We start from the raw sequence: 18,257 nt of genomic DNA on the forward strand, positions 1-18,257 counted from the left end.
AAAACACAGAGCCTTTTGCAGGTGAGGTCTGCAGTGCAGTTGGTATATCTATGCTAGCCTAGTTTTTTCTCCTTGGAATAAGCTCTTCCAAGACATTAGCGCATTTTACTTAGGGCAAGGACTGCACTGGAGCAGCCTTCCATTGTTGTATCAAACAGTCTTTCAGTACAAGCAAACTTCATCCCCAGAAGATGGTTTCTTGACACAAGCAATGAGGGAAAACATCACTTGTCTGATGGATCTAGCCTGGAAATGGTACCAGGAGCTAAAAAAGTATGACTTTGCTAAACGTGACGGGTAAATGAGAACCTGGTGTGTGGGAAGTATATCTGGAAGACATTTGATCTGATGCTGCTGTGTTCTCTAAATGGGCATCCACATGCTGAAGCATGCATGGAACTTGCTATGCTGGTGGAACATGTTGTAGCTGAAGTGCTATAGCCTCCCATAAGCTGCTCGAACCAGTGCATCAGCTCTAAACAGCCTGTACTCCAGATGGGCTGCGCTGATGACAGCGTGCAAAGCACCTGGAGTGGGAATAGGGCTGTACATAAGGGCATAGTAACTTCAACAACGTAACTAGTTCTTCTCCAGGCTTACTGTCTGCAGTGGCTGCATTGCTTTGTGCCTTGGCTGTCACATCTCCCTATACTTTCTCACAGGAAGAAGGGAACTGGATGGATCTTCCTGCTCCTATAATACCATGTACAGGTGCTATCTGAGCTCAGACCTAATTGCCAAACCACAGCTGATTTTCTATTTCCTCCAAAAGAATCTGTCTGGAGTGCAGACCTATGGCTCAAAGCTGAACGTGACACATCTCATCAGCAGTATGTCCCCACTGTAGCCTGTCCATCACTTCTGCGTTAAAAACAAGTGTTGTCTGCAATTCATTTGTATGTATTGCTAACTTGGGAGCCACAGGCAAATGGTTAGGCTGCTAGCTGAGCTGACTGTCAACTGAGCATGTGACAATCTGTTTTGAGGCACCAAGTATGACTCAGATGCTGAATTCTATCTGGAACACAAGCTCATCAAGTCAGTCTTCTGTTTGTAACAGTTGCCTGTCAATACTTGCTAGAATACAGAGTTTAAAGTTGCTTCTGGAAAATAGCACTTCACCAGTTGCTACAAACAAATATTCTAGACCAGCAGGAAGCTAGAGAGGAGCAAAGGGGAGAGGTGTAAGGAAGGTCAGTGCTGCAGCTGCAGATGTGGGACATGGGAAGGGACTCTGGCAAAGTTTCTCAGTGCTTAGCTAAGATGCAGAGTTGTCAGATCAATGTGGGATGGTAAATTCTGGGCTCCATCCTGCCTTATGGGGCAAAAGCCTTAGTTGTTGGCTTTCTGGACTGTTCAGTCAGCTCCTAGTCACTTTGCATACTTTACCATGACTTCTCTCAGGCCCCACAGTCAACTTGGCAACCCTTCTTATGCCACATAATGCTGCTTACTCTCCACTACTGGCACTTGTATGCTTGTGTGGCAGTGTTCTGCAATGTTAGGGATACGTGTTCAGAGTAAATTTCTGTTGTACAAAGAGCATGCTGGGAAACCAGAGCAAATTGCTTGACTCCTTTTAACATCTGTATGTTACACTACCTATAAATGAGCTACTTCTAGTCAGAGTTTCATTGTCCCAACTTGAACATGGTTTTTGCTTTGTAAAAACCACAGACTGTGAGTAAGGTTGGAAAGGAAATGGACACATCAGACAAGAGGATAAGGAGAAGCTGTGCTGTTGGTCATGCAGAGATCTGAAGCCAGCACTAGTAACTGTTTAACCTACATAGCTTTCTAATCCTGCTGTCCTCAGAATACCAAGGACAATGCATCTTCAAGGTAGTTCTGGAAAAGGTACAAGAGAATTGCTTTAGAGTTGAAGTAGACTGACTATAGGAAGATGGACTAACAGTGCCTCATGCCAAGAACATAATGGCTTGCAGTGACTGAGTTGTCTAAGAAGCTGATCCCAGCTCCTTTATGGATGCAGATTACTAGCACTCAAGCTGGCTTCCTCTGCTTCTTGAGGGAGGCAATGAAGCAGAGGTCCTGATGAGATATCTTACTACCACTTGTCCTTTAAGGAACAAAAGTCTCTAGTCCAACATCTTGTTATGAAACAATCCTTTTCTGCACTACACTACAAGGTGTGCTTGGGCATGTGGGATGGATGAGAAGTCATGGATTGTGCTGGTGGACAGAGCCATTATGTCAGTATGGCATGCTGATCTTAGTGCTGTGCCTGTGAGTACATGTTAGTCATAAGTGGGAGAGGCTGTGGAAGAATACATGTTTCACTGTGGTTCTGAAAGCTTATTAGGGAAGAGTCTGTCACTTTAAGTACAGGGTTTGAATGAAAAGGAGAACTTAACTCCAAATATTTGATCATATTAAGACTTGATGTCCACCAAAGATTGCATTGCTAGAGCAGGCAAATGGCTGGAATCTGCCTCTGAAGCTTTTTTAAAGAGCCTTGAGGAAACATTGTGTCTGGTCGTTAACATGCAGCTGGCATTCATAAGGTACCTGGAAACTACCTTATGCAGAGCTGTGAAGAGTCTAATGACCTTTCTGAAACATCCACTAAACTTCCTCCATGAGGAAAACCAGCCCGAATCCACTTGTTTCATTCAAAGAAATACCTTAGTTTCTCTGCAACCAAAATTGCCATTTGTAACTAGCATTTAATAGGAGAGAAGATCTCTGGCAGGAACTTCTGAACTCCTTTTGTCTGAGTTGCTGCCATACATGACAAATATGAAGTAACCTCTCTTCTGTTTCTTGGTAGTATTTTCTGCTAGATTATGCAGCGCTGCAGTTAACAGGAACTGACTGGGTAGGTGGACAGTGGAAACTTGCTTAAGTTGGTTTCTAGTAAGTAGCTTAGTTGAGGATGGGTGGTTGTTACTTCAGGTTTTACTTTACTCAGATGTGCTGCTCTGAGTAACTTCAGAGCTTTGCTTTGGAGAACCAGACACCATACATGACGTAAGAGGGCACGCTGCCTTCATCACGCTGCCTTTCAACATTGCAAATATAGCTACAAAACTTCTGCAGAAACTGTCTGAATCATCCCAGGGAGAGAGACACTGGAGTGCTCTGTTCATGAAGACAAGCTGATTCTTAGTGGTTACAAGTCCTAGCAGCATTCTTGGCTTCCCTGGACAGAAGCTTTTTCTGGTATATCTCGGGGTGGGCGTGCTTATGCCTCATGTAAAGAAGAGCAGAGCTCTTGGTGCTATGTAGCAGATGAACGAGGCTGGTTGCTTAGCAAGGTGGCTTGTTAACTTTGTAGTCTAGGTAAATCGTGCATTGCCAAATACCAAGTGTCTTGTTCTCCTGATCCCTGGCATATCTTGAGCACAGTTACTTGTCAGGGGCCTCTTACTCTGCTGGATGATTTTCATTTCTGCTGTTTGCTGGGACACGTGCCATCTTTCTTAATTCTTGCCCAATCTCTTGTGATCTCAGAGCGACTGCAGTTTCACTTTCTGTGGAGGCCACACAGCCCTGCCAACAGCTAAACTCGCTGAGCCAAACGGCTTCTGCTCTTTGGTAGGTGGGGCTGAGGAAGTTGCCCCTGTGGCAATCATCTCTGTGTAGAGCAAGAGATAGCAGTGAGGCTGACAGTGCAGCCAAAACCAGTGCTGTGCAATGAGGGTTGCCTGCCCAGCCCTGATCTAAGCAAAATTGCAACACTCCGAAACTAGCTCTAACCATGTTGTTCGTGCAGTTGGTCCTGCCATCTGTTCTGTAGCTGCTTGGTCTCTGCTAACACAGCACTGGAAAACTTCTTCAACAGCATAGGTGAGCTTACTCTTTTCCTGAGGTTTGATCAATATTTAGTGGGTGGTAAGGGTGCTAAAGCCAAAATGCTGGTGAAGTGATTGCATCGGTGCTGGATGGGCCGTCACAGCCTTCCTGTGACCAGTTCCTGCAGTAGGCAGAAATACAGAGTGCAAGTAAGGTGGTATGGTTTTGAATTAACATCAGGGAAAATGGAGTGTCTTGGTTCTTTGGGGCTAAAGCTTAAATGCTATTTGAGGCATGTGAGTTCTTCTCTCTCCACTCCAGTTAAGATGTTTCATAGCACTGCTGATCCATCTTGGCTTTTAGCTTCATTTTACAGAAGGTCTATGTGATCAAGGGATCTGTTCTTCTTGGCCCTACCAAGGGAGGAAGGGGAAAACCTCTGGTGTTGAAAGAGCTTCCAGAGATCAAGTTAAAGCACTGTGAAGGGTCTTTGTGGGGAGTTTCTGACATACTAGTTGGGCACATATCTGCAGGATGTGAAAGGTGATCCCAGGTAAGCTGCTGCCAGCATGTTAATCAGCAAACTAGGAGTAGTGTAGCTCCTTTGTCTGTTGGCTTGTGGGATGAACATTCAGCCAAAGAAAATGGACCAAGTTTACTTAATGTTTTTCTAGTAAAATCATGGAAACCTGAGCGAAACTACAGTGGTTTTTTTTAGTCTCATTTATTAGTACTGTCTGGGATCCTTTAGGTCAGCTTTCCAAAGCTGTAAGCAAGTAAATGACTATGTGCAGAATATATATTTTCTTTCTTTCTCCTGAGGTGTGTTCCAGGCTGGAGATCTTTAGGGTAGGGCTCTGATTTATTGTAGAGCACCCAGAGTATGCTAGATGTTAAAGGTCTAGCCTCTTATCTGTAGAAGTAGATTCAATAAATATAATAGGGGAGAAATAGAGCCACAGTAAACTGACTGGAAGAAAGAGATTTGAAGTAAAACTGGATCAAGAATTGAGAAAATTCAGAGCCTTCATGTATTCTTGTAATTGATGTTCCAGACAGGTGTCCTATAGGTGTTGAGCTGTAGAGCAAGGGAGGACCTATGAGGAGCCATGGGTTTTCTGAACTAAAGTTATCAAACTTCTTGTACCTGTTAGAACTGTTTCTGGTCTTTCTCTCTGGTAAAGTCTGTAACTGAAGGAGAATGGCTTGCCAGTATTGATCTTCAAGGCACAGATGGTTTTAGTGGCTGAGTGCCTCAGAGGTGCTTAAACAACTGCAGACATCTTCCAGTAAGTTTTCTTATTTTTTCTTCCCCTTATTTTGGAGAAGATACTTCTAGAGCTCTTCAGTTTTGAACAACCAATGCTATACTGAGCCTCTGACAGCACTTTGGCAGCTCAGGAGTTGGGTTGATTTAATAGAACCAGCAGTGACAGTGACTCCTGAATGGCTAGTACTAATACTTTGCCTTGTGTGCAGATGTTGGATTGGGACTTTGAGGGCTCTTGTCGCTGTGCAAGTTGATGAAAGTCTGCACAGCAGCTTGTTAAAATTCCTATGTCACTGAGATGCAGCTACCTGAAATAACCTCCTACTGTGTGATAAAACTCACATGGGAACAACTTTTTTGGCTTCAGATAAAACAATGAGGGCATTTTGGGTGAGTATTCTTTGGCTGAAGATCACTGTATTGATAGCTTGGAGTGTGTGTTCAGATGAGGTGAATGGGTTTGAGTGCCAGCGTAGGCAGGAATGAGGTGAATTGGGAGCAATAAGGAGCCTTGTTTTGAGTGTGGATGACTTTTTTTTAATCAAGCTGTGTGAATTGTTTAAGGGCATTGTTTAGCCTCATGTTTGCAAGGGGTTCCTCTAGGTTTTGGGGGACACTAGGGAAGTAAGTAACTGAAATCAAGATTTAGTTGATTCATACTGGGGGACTAAATATTCTGCTGTGGATAGTTAAGACTGCTACCTGGGTGACATCTGCCTAGCTGAGTCCTTGGCTGCATTTTATGAGGTTCACTGCCAGCTGGAGGGGCTAAATGTGGCCATGGGCACAGAGTATGGCCCTGCTCTGTGCTACACAGCATTTTAATGAAGTAAATCAAGATGACTGCCTCAGCTGGAGAGGTCTGTGGTAGGCAGTTATTTAGCCTCGTTCATGTCAATGCCTAAACAGAAGTTGGACACCAACTCTGTTCTACCATATAGATTCTCTTCTTTGCAGAGCTGTGTTCTTCCCATTTGGCAGCAGGGTTTTTGACATCTTCCATTGAAATGTCTTTGCTGTCTCCTGACTTGATCTATTTGCAGTAAGCAGTTGTTTTGAAACCTGGCATATCTTTCTAGTGTGGCAAATTGCCTACTTGTTCTGAACAGCTAAACTGAAGGGAGATCTAATTCTCACTGAAAATAGCAGTGAAAGTTTCTCTCTGAGACACTCTTGTAATTTCATTCCAAAGCTTTTAAGCCTAGAAGGTTTCAATAAAACAGAAAATAGCATGGGAGCAGAACAGTGTCATGGGGATAAGCTTATGTTTATAAAGCAGAGCAGAATTGCAGCAAGCCTGAGCTATTGATGTGATAGATAAAAGCACTTTCAGTGCTTATATTTGTACTTAAACCTGTAACAGTTCAAAGGTTTTGAAGTAGCTAATTCCCTAGCATATCTCTTCATTTATGGCTGGCTGTGTCTTATATCATGCTGCCCAGGGCATTAATCCATTAATTTAAGAGGGTAAGCTTTTCTGTATCTGTCCTGCTGAGGGAAAGTGCCTGTATTGTCTTGTGCATGAAGAGGCTTTTCCTTTTAAAAAATGAGGGCTTAATTGTGCTTCCTGACTAGGGTGAAGTGCTGCTCTGCAGTTCTAGACCAGGCTACTGCCAGGAACAGCAGAGCCAGCTCTGAGCAGGAATCATGCTTGCCCTAATAAGGAGCCATGTTGCACTTAAATCTTGGCATAGGGTGCTCAGTATCTGGCCCGATCTCACTCTAATCGACCCCTTTGTTCCAATTTTTTTTCAGTCTTCCCCTTTCTCTTCTTTATTCTGGCTGCTGTCCTTCATCTAGTTTTAATAGTCTGCCTGGATAGTCATAACTGATGGAAGTGATGAGTGGTGCCGGTGCTCAGGAAAGGCTGCTTTCTCTTTGGAGCAGGCAGTGAGAGGGTCTCCTATCCTGTGTGCTTCACAAGTCCTTGTTGTCTTTCACTGTGGTGATTCCCCTTCTGGTGCAGCAGCCTTGAGAAAAATATGATGAAGCTTATGTTGGCAAAAGGCAAAAAGTCATAATGAACAAGGCATTGTTTTGCTAATGAAGAGCAGAGAATTGTATTCTCTTGAGCATTTTGTGCTTCAAAGCAGTCTGCACCAATATTCCTGCAGTCTGCGTTGTTTTGGTTCTTGCTTCCTATGCAGTCTTTTTGCATGTATTGTACAGCTCGCAGGAAATCTCTGCCTCTCCTCCTTCTGCCAATGTTTTGTTCCTTTATCCTAATCAAAGTTCCAACAGCTGAATTTGCCTGTAGGCTTCCAAGTGTGCTTTAGCTAGTGCTTTGTTGACAGCCTCTGTCCATATGCCACAGGCCTTGGGAATGCCAGGTAGTTCATCTGGTACTTTCCATCGAACACCACATGATTCAGTTCTGTCTCAGCAGCATTATGGTCTTTATCCCAGCCTGAGCAAATGACTTCAGCTGAAACTTTTTAAAAATTATTGCTTCTGGTCAGCATTAATGTGCCTTTCCCAGGGAAGACACCTGTTAGTGACTTCACAAATCTCTTCATAACAGAGTTGGTGTCACCTTTTGAGGTATGAAACTGAGAATTTGAGTACACACAGGCATGAGGGCTTAAAGATGGGGCAGTGGGCTGATTGGGAGGAACTGATGTTAAACCCTTGAATAACTGCATGCAATACATGTCCTGAGTTGAAAAGGTAGATCAACTTAATAGTTGGGTTTGTAGGGTTCATTGTGGTGTTGTGACAGAGTATCTGGGAGACAGTTACAACAGTGTACTTGAACTTGTACACCAGCAGCTCAGCTTATGTCTGTATTGGCTTGTTCCTGGGATCCCTTGGTTTGAGATATTGCTGTTCCTTAGGCTTACAGAGCAAGGGAGCCTGTGTCTGTAGAGGCTGGGAGTGCCTCTGTATCATGGAAACACTTGGGTCCAAGCACCCGAGCTGTGGGGCAGAACAACTAAATAACGTATTGGGGGAGGGTGATGCACTGACATCCAGTGACTGGGCCATCCCTCAATTGGTTTTGCTGTTACTTGCTTATTTTTGGCTGTTGACCAGCTGGCTTACATAATACGGGATTTATTTTCATGTTGTGGATGGTACTTATTTAACTTTCAGGATCTCTGTTATCTTACCAGCTGATAATGTGGTTGGACCTTATTTAAATGGCAGTTATTTAATGAAGCATCTTCTGTCTGTCAGTGCTGTATGCCTGAGGTCTCCTAACAGGTTGCTTTACTAGGCAGCAGTATAGCCACTGCAATGTGCTTTGGGATGTGACTTTTAAAGAACCTCAAGCTTTTTCCTCTCCATACTTGAAAAAGAAAAAAGAGGGAAGGAAAGGAAAAGTAGTCTTGTCTCTTTTTACTTAAGAACTACAAGATTTGAGCTCACTGTTCCAATGGCATACCCTGGACTAGTAGTAAAAACGTGCAGGAAAGCTGATGAATTGATCCCTAACCCAGAGTATACATGAGCCTTCCTGGTCACCTTCTAGCTGAAGCCTTGCTGCTTATGTCCAGTAACCTTATTTTTAAACCAGATCTGATTCATGCTCTATTTTCTATGCCAGATGAGGTCCTTGGTTGTGAGTAAGTGTTGTGACTGTAGCTGGCAGGAGCCCTGCATGATTGCCTCACTTCAGGAAATGTTAAAATAACACTTTTTTTCTTAGAAAGCTAGTTTGCTCCCCTCCCACTTCTAATAGCTGCCCCCAGTTTGGCAGCTGTCTTACAGAGGGTTGTTTGTGTTGCTGAGTGAGAGCAGAGACACTTCGATGGATGCAGTGCTGGAGGAGAGGTATGCAAAGTGAGCTAGTATCTCTAGCCAAGCTGGCTTAAACTTTTTAGAGGCTTCTCTGAAATTTGGAAGGAACATTACTAAACTGTGAGAAGAATCTTGCTCCTCCCTCTGGACTCTGTGTCTGAAGCTGGGGATTTTTTCCTCTTGGAGAAGAGAAGCTGCCCCAACTGAAGCTGCTTGTTTGAGAAACCATACAGCAGATTTATCTGCTCTCTTAACTGTAATAATTCAGTGGGGCCCACAGTACTAGTAGCTGCTGGAATGGGTGTCCCCTGAGGTGGAACCCAGCAGGTTTTGTCTGCTGTTTTGGACTTGCAGTCAGGCCTCCGAGGTACTTAGTAAAGCTTTAGTGGGGTTGAAGAGAATTATCTCCTCAAACTTGTATCAATGGCTGCTGGCTGCTTTGCCAGCTGACCCGTGGAAGGTTTGTAACTCTCCAGATGGACAAGCTTTCATTTTTATTGCCTGGTTCCTACCTTGTTTGACTGCTATGGGGACATGTTTTGTGGTCAATGCTTTATTCTTTTTTGGAACTGTTTGTGCTGAGGGAAGAAAATTATTTATGGCTGGATAACAACAGGCAATACTTGTGTGTTTCTTTGCATATGTAGCCTTTACTCTAGGGGATGCTTACATCCTAGAGGTTCCCCAAGAACTTTCACTTACAACTGTCAGCCAAAAAATGAAGGCTGGAATTTAGTTGTCTTCAGTTAATGTCTGTCAGACCTGGGAGCACTGCAAAGGAAGCACTGGAGTACCAGCTTAGGTGAACACAAAGTGCTCATCTAGTGTGTTACATCAATAAGCTGTTTTGGACCCTAGAAAAACATTGCAGGTACTAGGCCTGTTTATAGTGCCTGTTTCACTGGCCAGTCTGTGATCCTTTTCCTGAGCTAGAACACAAATATATCACTTCCAAAATGCAGCCTGCTTTCCTTTCCCTATAGTGGAACATACTTATGAATGTTTTGCATTCTGAAGGCTAGTTCCAACCTCTCTAGAGCAGCAGAGGGAGAAGTTTATTCAGTAATGCCACTTGTCCCTGCTAGGGACAGCTCAGGCTAAAGCTTTGCAGAGCAGTTATTCATGTAAACCAATTCCTCACTACTACTCAGCTATAGCATGTTACTGCAGGGTCCAAAGACCTGTAGTGTTACAATGTGTAGGGGGAGGGAGGTGCACTGGCATCCAGTGACTCTGCCATCCCTTAATTGGTTTTGCTGTTACTTATTTTCAGCTGTTGACTTGCTGGCTTACATAATTCAGGATTTGTTTGGATGTTGTGGATGGTACTTATTTAATGTGTAAACACAGGTGTTTGAGAAACTGAAGAAGCTATTAGGACTTTTTCTGAGCATTAAATGCCTTGTGTGTTTTGGCTCCATTGTGGATAGCTCCAGAGATGGCTTTGGCAGGAGAAACTCTCTATGGAGGTTGGAAGGAGCGGGAGCAGTGAACACCAGTGGCAGCCTGGGCCTTCACGGGCACGTCTTGCTCAGCCTGACCTTGTGGTATGAACTAGGGCTGGGAAACAAGGCAAACTATGCTTATTCAAGGCACTCTTTTCAGTCATCCTACCAACTGAAGACAATCAGGAAAAATTTAAGTCTCAAGCAATACTGGGTTCTGAGTCTTCTGCACTGAATTAACTCTTTTTTCAAATTTTCCAGCCTGGACAACATATAGGTGATTGTGATGTAAAAGCAAGGTTTGCTGGAGGCAGCCTGAAGACATGTGTGCTCTCTTAAGGCTTAGTGAGGCAGCGATAAGGAGCAGTGCATTCACTATAAAGAGAAGGTGAGCTCTAGTGGCTGAATACCTTCTTTAAACAAAGGAGCAGAAATTCAAGTGCCTTTCTGAAGGGAACATTAGAAACTTAGTACCCATTTATTTGATTTATGTGCTATGCAGGGTGTACTGCATAAGTAGCATGCATTACCCTTCCTTGCTGGTGGAAAGGAAGGACAAGCTGTCAGGATAAACACATTAAAACTGTGCTCTGTAAAAGTTGCATACAAGGCTGTGTATGCTAATGCTTAACTTCTCTCATTTTCCTTTCTCTGCATTAGGCAATACTGACTGGTGCACATCTTGACAAGGTCTCCTAGCAACCTTTTCTGGAGGGCTGAATGACAGCAGGAGCCACCGGGTGAATCGATGAGCTTGCCTTGGGAGCCTATAAATAGGCAAAATCGGAACACACAATGGGTCAGAAGGTCACAGGTGGGATAAAGACTGTGGATATGAGGGATCCTGTATACAGGCCCTTGAAACAGGAACTCCAAGGACTTGACTACAGCAAACCCACACGTCTGGACTTGCTACTGGACATGCCTCCGGTATCATATGAAGTCCAGTTATTGCATTCATGGAACAATGACGATCGCTCACTGAATGTATTTGTGAAAGAGGATGACAAACTCATATTTCACCGGCATCCGGTGGCTCAGAGTACAGATGCCATCAGAGGCAAAGTGGGATATACACGAGGACTGCATGTGTGGCAGATCACGTGGGCCATGAGGCAGCGAGGCACGCATGCTGTGGTCGGGGTGGCAACGGCAGATGCCCCTTTGCATTCAGTAGGGTACACGACGCTTGTAGGAAATAACCATGAATCTTGGGGGTGGGATCTTGGGCGCAACAGACTGTACCATGATGGCAAGAACCAGCCAAGTAAAACCTATCCTGCCTTCTTAGAACCAGATGAAACTTTCATTGTGCCGGACTCCTTCCTGGTGGTTCTGGACATGGATGATGGGACACTGAGCTTCATTGTAGATGGGCAATACATGGGTGTTGCCTTTCGGGGACTCAAAGGCAAAAAGCTATATCCAGTGGTGAGTGCAGTGTGGGGACACTGTGAAATACGGATGCGCTACTTGAACGGACTTGACCGTGAGTATAACTCCCTCTATTTGTTCTAGCAACACAGATCTGTGTGCTAGTGAAGTGCAGGCTTGCTGGGGAGGGCTTTTATGTTTCTAGACAGCTGAGGATTTCATGTCAGCACTAGGATTGCTGGATACAGCTCTGAATCCTTAATGGCTATTTCATCAGGCTTGGCTGTACACAAGTACTGTTACCAAAGCACTGCAGGGAGCAAGCAGGGTTTGGGGTGGTAGCATGGTGGGAGAAGGTGATGCCAGTTGTCTGTCTAGAGATGACAAACCTTTCTATATTGCTACCAAGGTATCTGCAGGAATGTCCTGACAGTTGCATTATTGGCAATGTAATCCTGTTGTCTCTTTACAGGAAACAGTCTCTGAGGGACAATCACCTTCCTTAAATGGCTACTGAAGGGACATTTAAAATCCGTTGCAGGCAAGAATGGGAAGATCTGTCCCTATATTAAGGAAATGGGAATGTCTCATCTTTCAAACAAGTAGCTCACTTCTCTGCTTCTTTCAGGGCAGGGTGTGCTCATTTCTAGTGTGGGGCTGGACACTATAGCCAGCCCAACTTGCATGCCAGGCCTTTTACTAATAGGGTCATCAATCTCTAGTTAAGCTCAGTAATGAATTTGGCTGTCCAAATGTGTCTGTTATCTCTCATAGTCAGAAGAAGTTCCTATGGGACCAGACTGTGATTCAGTCCTCTGGGTAGGGTGGAGGAGAGAGGTGAAGGAAGTGGATTAAAATCTGGATTTATGTTGTTAGTGAAATAAATTTGGCAGTATTGATACAAAAAGAGTAGTGTTTCCCTCGCATTCCAGAACAGTGTCTGCCCAAATGCTGTAGCATACTGGGCTCTTTTATTTGTGCTTTGAACATGTTCTAATGCTGGGCCAGCAATGGCAAACCCCTGGCAATGGTGACATGAGGTACGACAAAGCTGACACTGGGCACCAGAAAAACTGACCTGTCAGAATAACCAGGAAAGCCTTGCAAAGGGATAGGAGAAAAATCTACAAGTGCTTTGAGAAATAAGCTTCAACTCAGCAAGACCAAATAGAGAGTTCTTGGCAGAGCACTTTCTCACCAAAAAAAAGAAACCTAGCTCATTTTGCCACAACAGTTTACAGAATGGCAGCAGCTCCAGTAACCAGGTTTTTCTGAAGGGTCAAAGCCAAAATCTGCAGCTCCCCTCAAAGCCAGCAAGTCTGTGAAGTTGTTGGCACAGAACTGTGCTTAGCAAGGAAACGGCCACCTCCAGTACTGGATTTGGTTGTAATGTGCTCTCAGCATAGGAGTGAATTGTGGGCACAAGGCCAGGAATGACGGGACGCTGTTTTGGCACAGATAGAAAGAAGGTGTCTGGCTCTAACCACTTCTGAGCATTCAATAGCAACACTGTCCAGTGATTGTAGTGCTTGTGAATGGAAGGAGGTCAGATACATGTGTGCTTTCTCTTTTGGTCCTGAGGTCTCTGGTCAGACTGGATTATCAGTGCAAACTAGATAAGGACAAAGTTCTTGTTCTCAATCTCTGTGGGAAGAAGATCCTCTCCTTTTAAGGCCATTAAACTGGAATGTATTTGTTACGTTAATGTCTATAGGCTTCGAAGGTCAGGGCCCCTTGTCCTCTGGGATGCTGGCTAGACAATGCCTTTGTCCCAGCTATCTCTGTAGGAGCAGGAGGGATTGGGACAGACTTTGAATACAGCATATTTGTACTCCAGTGGTTTAAGAATGAGCTATATTGGGAAGTGCCAAAGCAGCACTGCCAGTAATAGGCTTCTCTGGCAGTACTGCAGCCAGAGCTGAGACCTGTCTCAGCAAAAGAGGCAACATGGATCCTGAAACAGGTCATGAGCAGAGAAGATCAGCAGTACCTTGGGCTGAGTGCAGCCATGTTTTCACTTGTGGCACAGAACATCTGTCACAAATGGTGGGGTTTGGGAAGCAACAGCATTGCCCTGACAGATCTGTTTGCTCTCCACCCATCAGTGCAAAAGAGGTGTGCATATAGAGGTATGATTGCTCAGGAATGATTAATGCTTAAAGCACTGGGAAAAAACATTTCACTGCAGCTTCTCCTGGAGCAGGTAACAGCTTGTGATCCATAGCAGGGAGGGAGAGGGGAGAAATAGGGCATTAGTTCAGCTCTGGCTGCTAACTTGAGGAGGAGACAGACCAATTCCAGCATGCGTTTCCTGACTTTGTTACCAAACCTCTCCTCAACTAACAAACCTCCTTCTCAGACTTTTTGCCAAAAATTACATAAAAATTAGCTTTCTCCACTTTTCATTGGAGGTGGTTTCTACATGGAGTGGTATCAACTGTTTACTTTTTCCAAAGTAGAATCAGGAGTGGCCTGATCAGAGACTACTGACAACACTCTTCTGTTTGAGTTTTTCACTGTTAGCTGTTATCTTCGAACCTGGAAGGGAAAGGACTTGTATCCACCTTATTGATGGAATGAATTCTGGTTAAAAATGCCGTTAACATGACCATGCTCAGAAAAACTAAGCTTTCCCTGTCTCTCAGCTGTTCAAAACAGCTGTATGAAGTCAGATTAATTTGATTTGTAGTAGTGGAAGCTAAAATGGTTGGCATCTACCAAGGTTCCTGAAAACTGTAGCTTCTCAGCCAAACTTTTCCATTCCTGTAGATGTTTTTAGGTGTCTGTTCAGCCCAAGATGGCTGTAAAGGAAGCTTTCTAATGGTGCAGGCTGAGCCCGCAGGCTATTAGAACGAGGTCCAGTTATCTGCTTAATTTGGGATGTCTTTGTGTTAGCCTCTCTTGGGGAAGGAGAAACCCCTTAGGCTTGAGCAGCACACTGTGTAAAGGTGAGCTCTGACAGATAGAGCAACAGAAGTGGTGAGAAAGTAATCTGTATCTTCCTTCTGTGCAGCTGTGATGTGTTAACTCTGGCTTTGACCTTAGTCCTCTGTATGTTGTGAATGACTCTTCAGCATCAAAAGGCCCCATATGCCATTCCTGAAAAACTAGTATTATCTTGTTCAGTGTTTATAAGTACAGGATGCAAAAAAAGATAGCCAAAGGCTTGTATCTTTCCCAGGTTTGACATGGGAGGGAATCCTCTAATAGAAAATGTCACAATACAGGTAGTGACATGAAGCTTTGACGGATGGCTTTGTTTTTCATGGGAAGTATGTAGTACAAATGAAGGGTTGACAGCTGTTATCCTACTATATGAGAGACAAATCATGGTGCTTTCTGGGTACCCATACCACCTGATGCTGTCAGACTGTTTGCTGCAGTCTTTTAGTTCAGTGAATCCCTTACAAAGGTTTTTGGATGCTGCAGTAAGAAGCATAAGCTAGAAGATGTGTTCTGACATGAATGAATGGGATTGCAGAGGGGGAATTTCCATTAGGGTATTCTAGTATTATTTTTTTATTCACGCATGTGTATGACTTAATTTCTACAGAAACATCATGCTCAGGCAGCGTATTTGATGAGCTGAGGTTGCTGATAGGTGAATGCTGAATGGCTTGGGTCCTGCAAACATGCCAGGCATTCACTCTTCTTGCTCAGTCTTTTCTGGGGGATTTTTAGAACTAGCAAAATGAACGTGTAACTTGTGGGTTGGAATGTTAATGTCTTGGGTCTCTTTTCCCAGCTGAACCACTGCCTTTGATGGACTTATGTCGGCGAGCTGTGAGGCTTGCGCTGGGCAAGGAAAGACTGAATGAGATCCCTACGCTGCCACTGCCAGCTTCCCTCAAGAGTTACCTGCTCTACCAATGACCTTCATGTTCAAGGACAGACTTGGAACCAAGGCAAAATGTTGAAGCTGACCCACTGAGCAATGGGTTCTCCACCCTTGTGTCATCACTACTGTTGGAACTCCATGGCCAAAGTATTCCTGCCATTGCTGAAGTCTCCGTGTGCCCTTGTTGGCAAGCTCTCAAGTAATCCCTGTTTCACAACTGAGTGTTTAGTTCTTTGGAAGTCACTTCCCCAGCACACTTACAAAAGGAACATTTACAGAAGTTTTGTGCTTCCCTGCTTCTCCTGATAAAAGGCTGTACTGCATCCTTTGGGTTGTAGAGCCTAGGAGTGAATGATTTTTCTGTACCAGCTACAGGGAAAAACATAATTTGGGGGAAGGGAAGGCATTAGGAGTAGAAATCTTAAGAGCAGGTCCTAAGAACAGAAAGGCATAGGGTGGCCAGCAGAGTTGGGAAGAGTCTGGAATACCAAGAAGAATTAATTGCTGAGTTCTTAAAAACCAAAAAAAAAAATTTACAACCCCAAGCCCTGAAACACCAAAACAAAGAACCATTCCACCAGGACACTTTTTAATTTGGAGGAGGTGTTTGTTGGTGATGTCTAGCTCTGCCAGGACTCCTCACCATGTTCTAATGTTATTTCATAGATAGTGAATCCTTTCTTGTTTATCACCATTGCTTTCTCAGTTCTCCTGCTCCATCCTCTGTTCTGCCTCTTCTTATGGGTTTGACTTAGTTGATTGAGCAGTCATACTGTGTCTTCACCTGCCCTCTTCTTCCTGACTTAGAACTGCAGGTTTTAGTCCAGGATCAGGGGTTCCTTGGTGATGTGGGGACAGGGAAGGGACAAACTTCTCCTGCAGTAGTGTGAGACAGGCTGTATGAGCTGAGATTTGTCACACAGCTATAGGTCCTGCCATCTTGGGTCTGCTTTCTGTGTCACCTGTTCCATGTTAAGGCTTTAGAGACACATACTAATGTGTTTCTTTAATGGCTCTACCAGGGAATTCTCTTAGATAAACTGCTTAAAGTCATCCAAACGAGGCATTGTTCTGTCATAGACCATCAGCATAATCTCCACTTAACTATGCAGCAAGAATTGTTCTCTCAGTTTCTTATTTGGGGGTGACAAGTTGTCCCAGAGAAGGTGGTACCATCAGGAGATGAGAAATCCAGAAGGTGATTGCTGCAGAATGTAACTTGTGAGACTTTAACAGAGGCCAGTGGGGTAATCTTCAGGCACAGGAAGAAGAAACTGAACCTCCTCAGAACTGGGGGTGGGGGACAGGAGAGAACTGCAATAAACAGGACAAGCAATTCAGGCAAATCAGCACATCCCAAATAGATTTTCACCTCAGTAGCCAAGTAAAGAGGATGACACTCTTTTTACTAGCAGGAGCTGCTCTCTTGACCTCTCCACAGGTTACTATGCTGCCTTTCTGGGGTTATTTTGCACATTTCTTTGTCTTGAAAAATGTTTGTGTGGTTGGTTTTTTTGCTCTTGAGTTATCCCTTTGGTTCTGTGTAGGTACAAATGAGTTTAGTTGTTGAAAATGTTAATATATATATATTTGTGGTGTATGTATAAGAACATGTTTTAAACAGCTGCTGTAGGGTACCTTTTTTAAAATAAACTACTTGCATAGTATATTTTTTAAAGCACAGAATTGGTGCCAAGACTGGGTGGGGTGTGATGTGCCCCTTTTTAATCTAATATTATATGATTTTTTTTAATGTAGGGGTTTGTACTAGTTTCTGTTACAGGGCGTGACACAAGAAAATTCAGTGTGTATGGAGCCCTACTTGGTTGCCTTCAACTTGAACCAGTGTCTTCCAGAACTCCAGGGAAGCAGCTGTGTTCTCCCTACTTCTAATGCTCTTTGTCCTCCCTTGTTTCCATCTCTTCTCACTTCACCAGTACATGGCTTTGTACAGTTTTAAATTCTGACTTTCTATTTTATGACTGTAGATAATACTCAGTAACCTAATAAACTTTATTAAATATTACTTGATGCTGATTTTTATTTGCATGAAGTGATCAGATTTCTTTATATCTGGTTACTACATGAATGGTGATCTTATTCCCAAGAAGCCAACCCAAACAGATAAAGCAAGGGCTGTTGTGGCCTTGTCTCTGCTTGGAAGAATAACAATTTAAAGCTGGAATCTAAAAGGTGTGTACAGGTGGAGGGCAAGCTGCAGCTGTTGGTATGGGGTGGTAGGGTGTGGTAACCTGAGACTTTGTACAGCTGCCATTAGTGCCTAAAAAAGGCTACTCCAGATGGAGTTGAATAAAATCTTTGAGACAACAGCCTTGGCTTGCTACTTTAACTTGGTTTACAACTGATTTATTACACCATACTCTCTTTTCCTTCAAATATATTCAATAGACAGGGCTCTGATTATCTTGCCAGACTTGATGCTTGTTCAGGCTTGCAAACTTCACTCCTAGATTACAGCAAACAACTTTTTCTTCCAGAAAAGAAGCTCATATGAAAACAAATCCCTAATCTACTACTTTATGTTGATACCTGACTTTTTTAAGAAAAGGAGATGGTGGCTAGAAGAAAGCAAAATAAGATGGTGAGGGCTAAAGGGATCCCTAGCCAGTAGACCAGCACAGTTAATTACAGAAGGTGCTGTGGCAGGCTAAGCAGAGTGTTGGGAGAGCTATTCTTGTATGCTGTGTGCTTGAAAATAGACTGATTTCAATCAATGTGTTCAGGGTAACCTCTTCAGGTCATGAACTTGATTTAGCTCAAGTCACTTGGTATTAGTTTTCAGTCATTCCCTACCCACTGCTGTAAGCTGCTG

General features: G+C 43.8%; 1 protein-coding gene across 3 annotated transcripts in view; it reads left to right on the top strand.

Annotated features, from left to right (window-relative positions):
• The window catches only part of SPSB1 (splA/ryanodine receptor domain and SOCS box containing 1), a 38,672-nt gene extending 21,222 nt beyond the window's left edge, over positions 1-17,450 (top strand). For all 3 annotated transcript variants that reach the window (XM_074892914.1, XM_074892913.1, XM_074892915.1), the window contains 2 exons: positions 10,873-11,701; positions 15,332-17,450. In XM_074892914.1, the coding sequence (XP_074749015.1) occupies positions 11,008-11,701; positions 15,332-15,459 (822 nt within the window). In that variant the 5' untranslated portion in view covers positions 10,873-11,007 and the 3' untranslated portion in view covers positions 15,460-17,450. The remainder of the gene's footprint in view (positions 1-10,872; positions 11,702-15,331) is intronic.
• The last annotated feature ends 807 nt before the right edge of the window (positions 17,451-18,257 follow it).

The sequence above is a fragment of the Strix uralensis genome, chromosome 23 (genome assembly GCF_047716275.1).
Source record: "Strix uralensis isolate ZFMK-TIS-50842 chromosome 23, bStrUra1, whole genome shotgun sequence".
NCBI lineage: Eukaryota > Metazoa > Chordata > Aves > Strigiformes > Strigidae > Strix > Strix uralensis.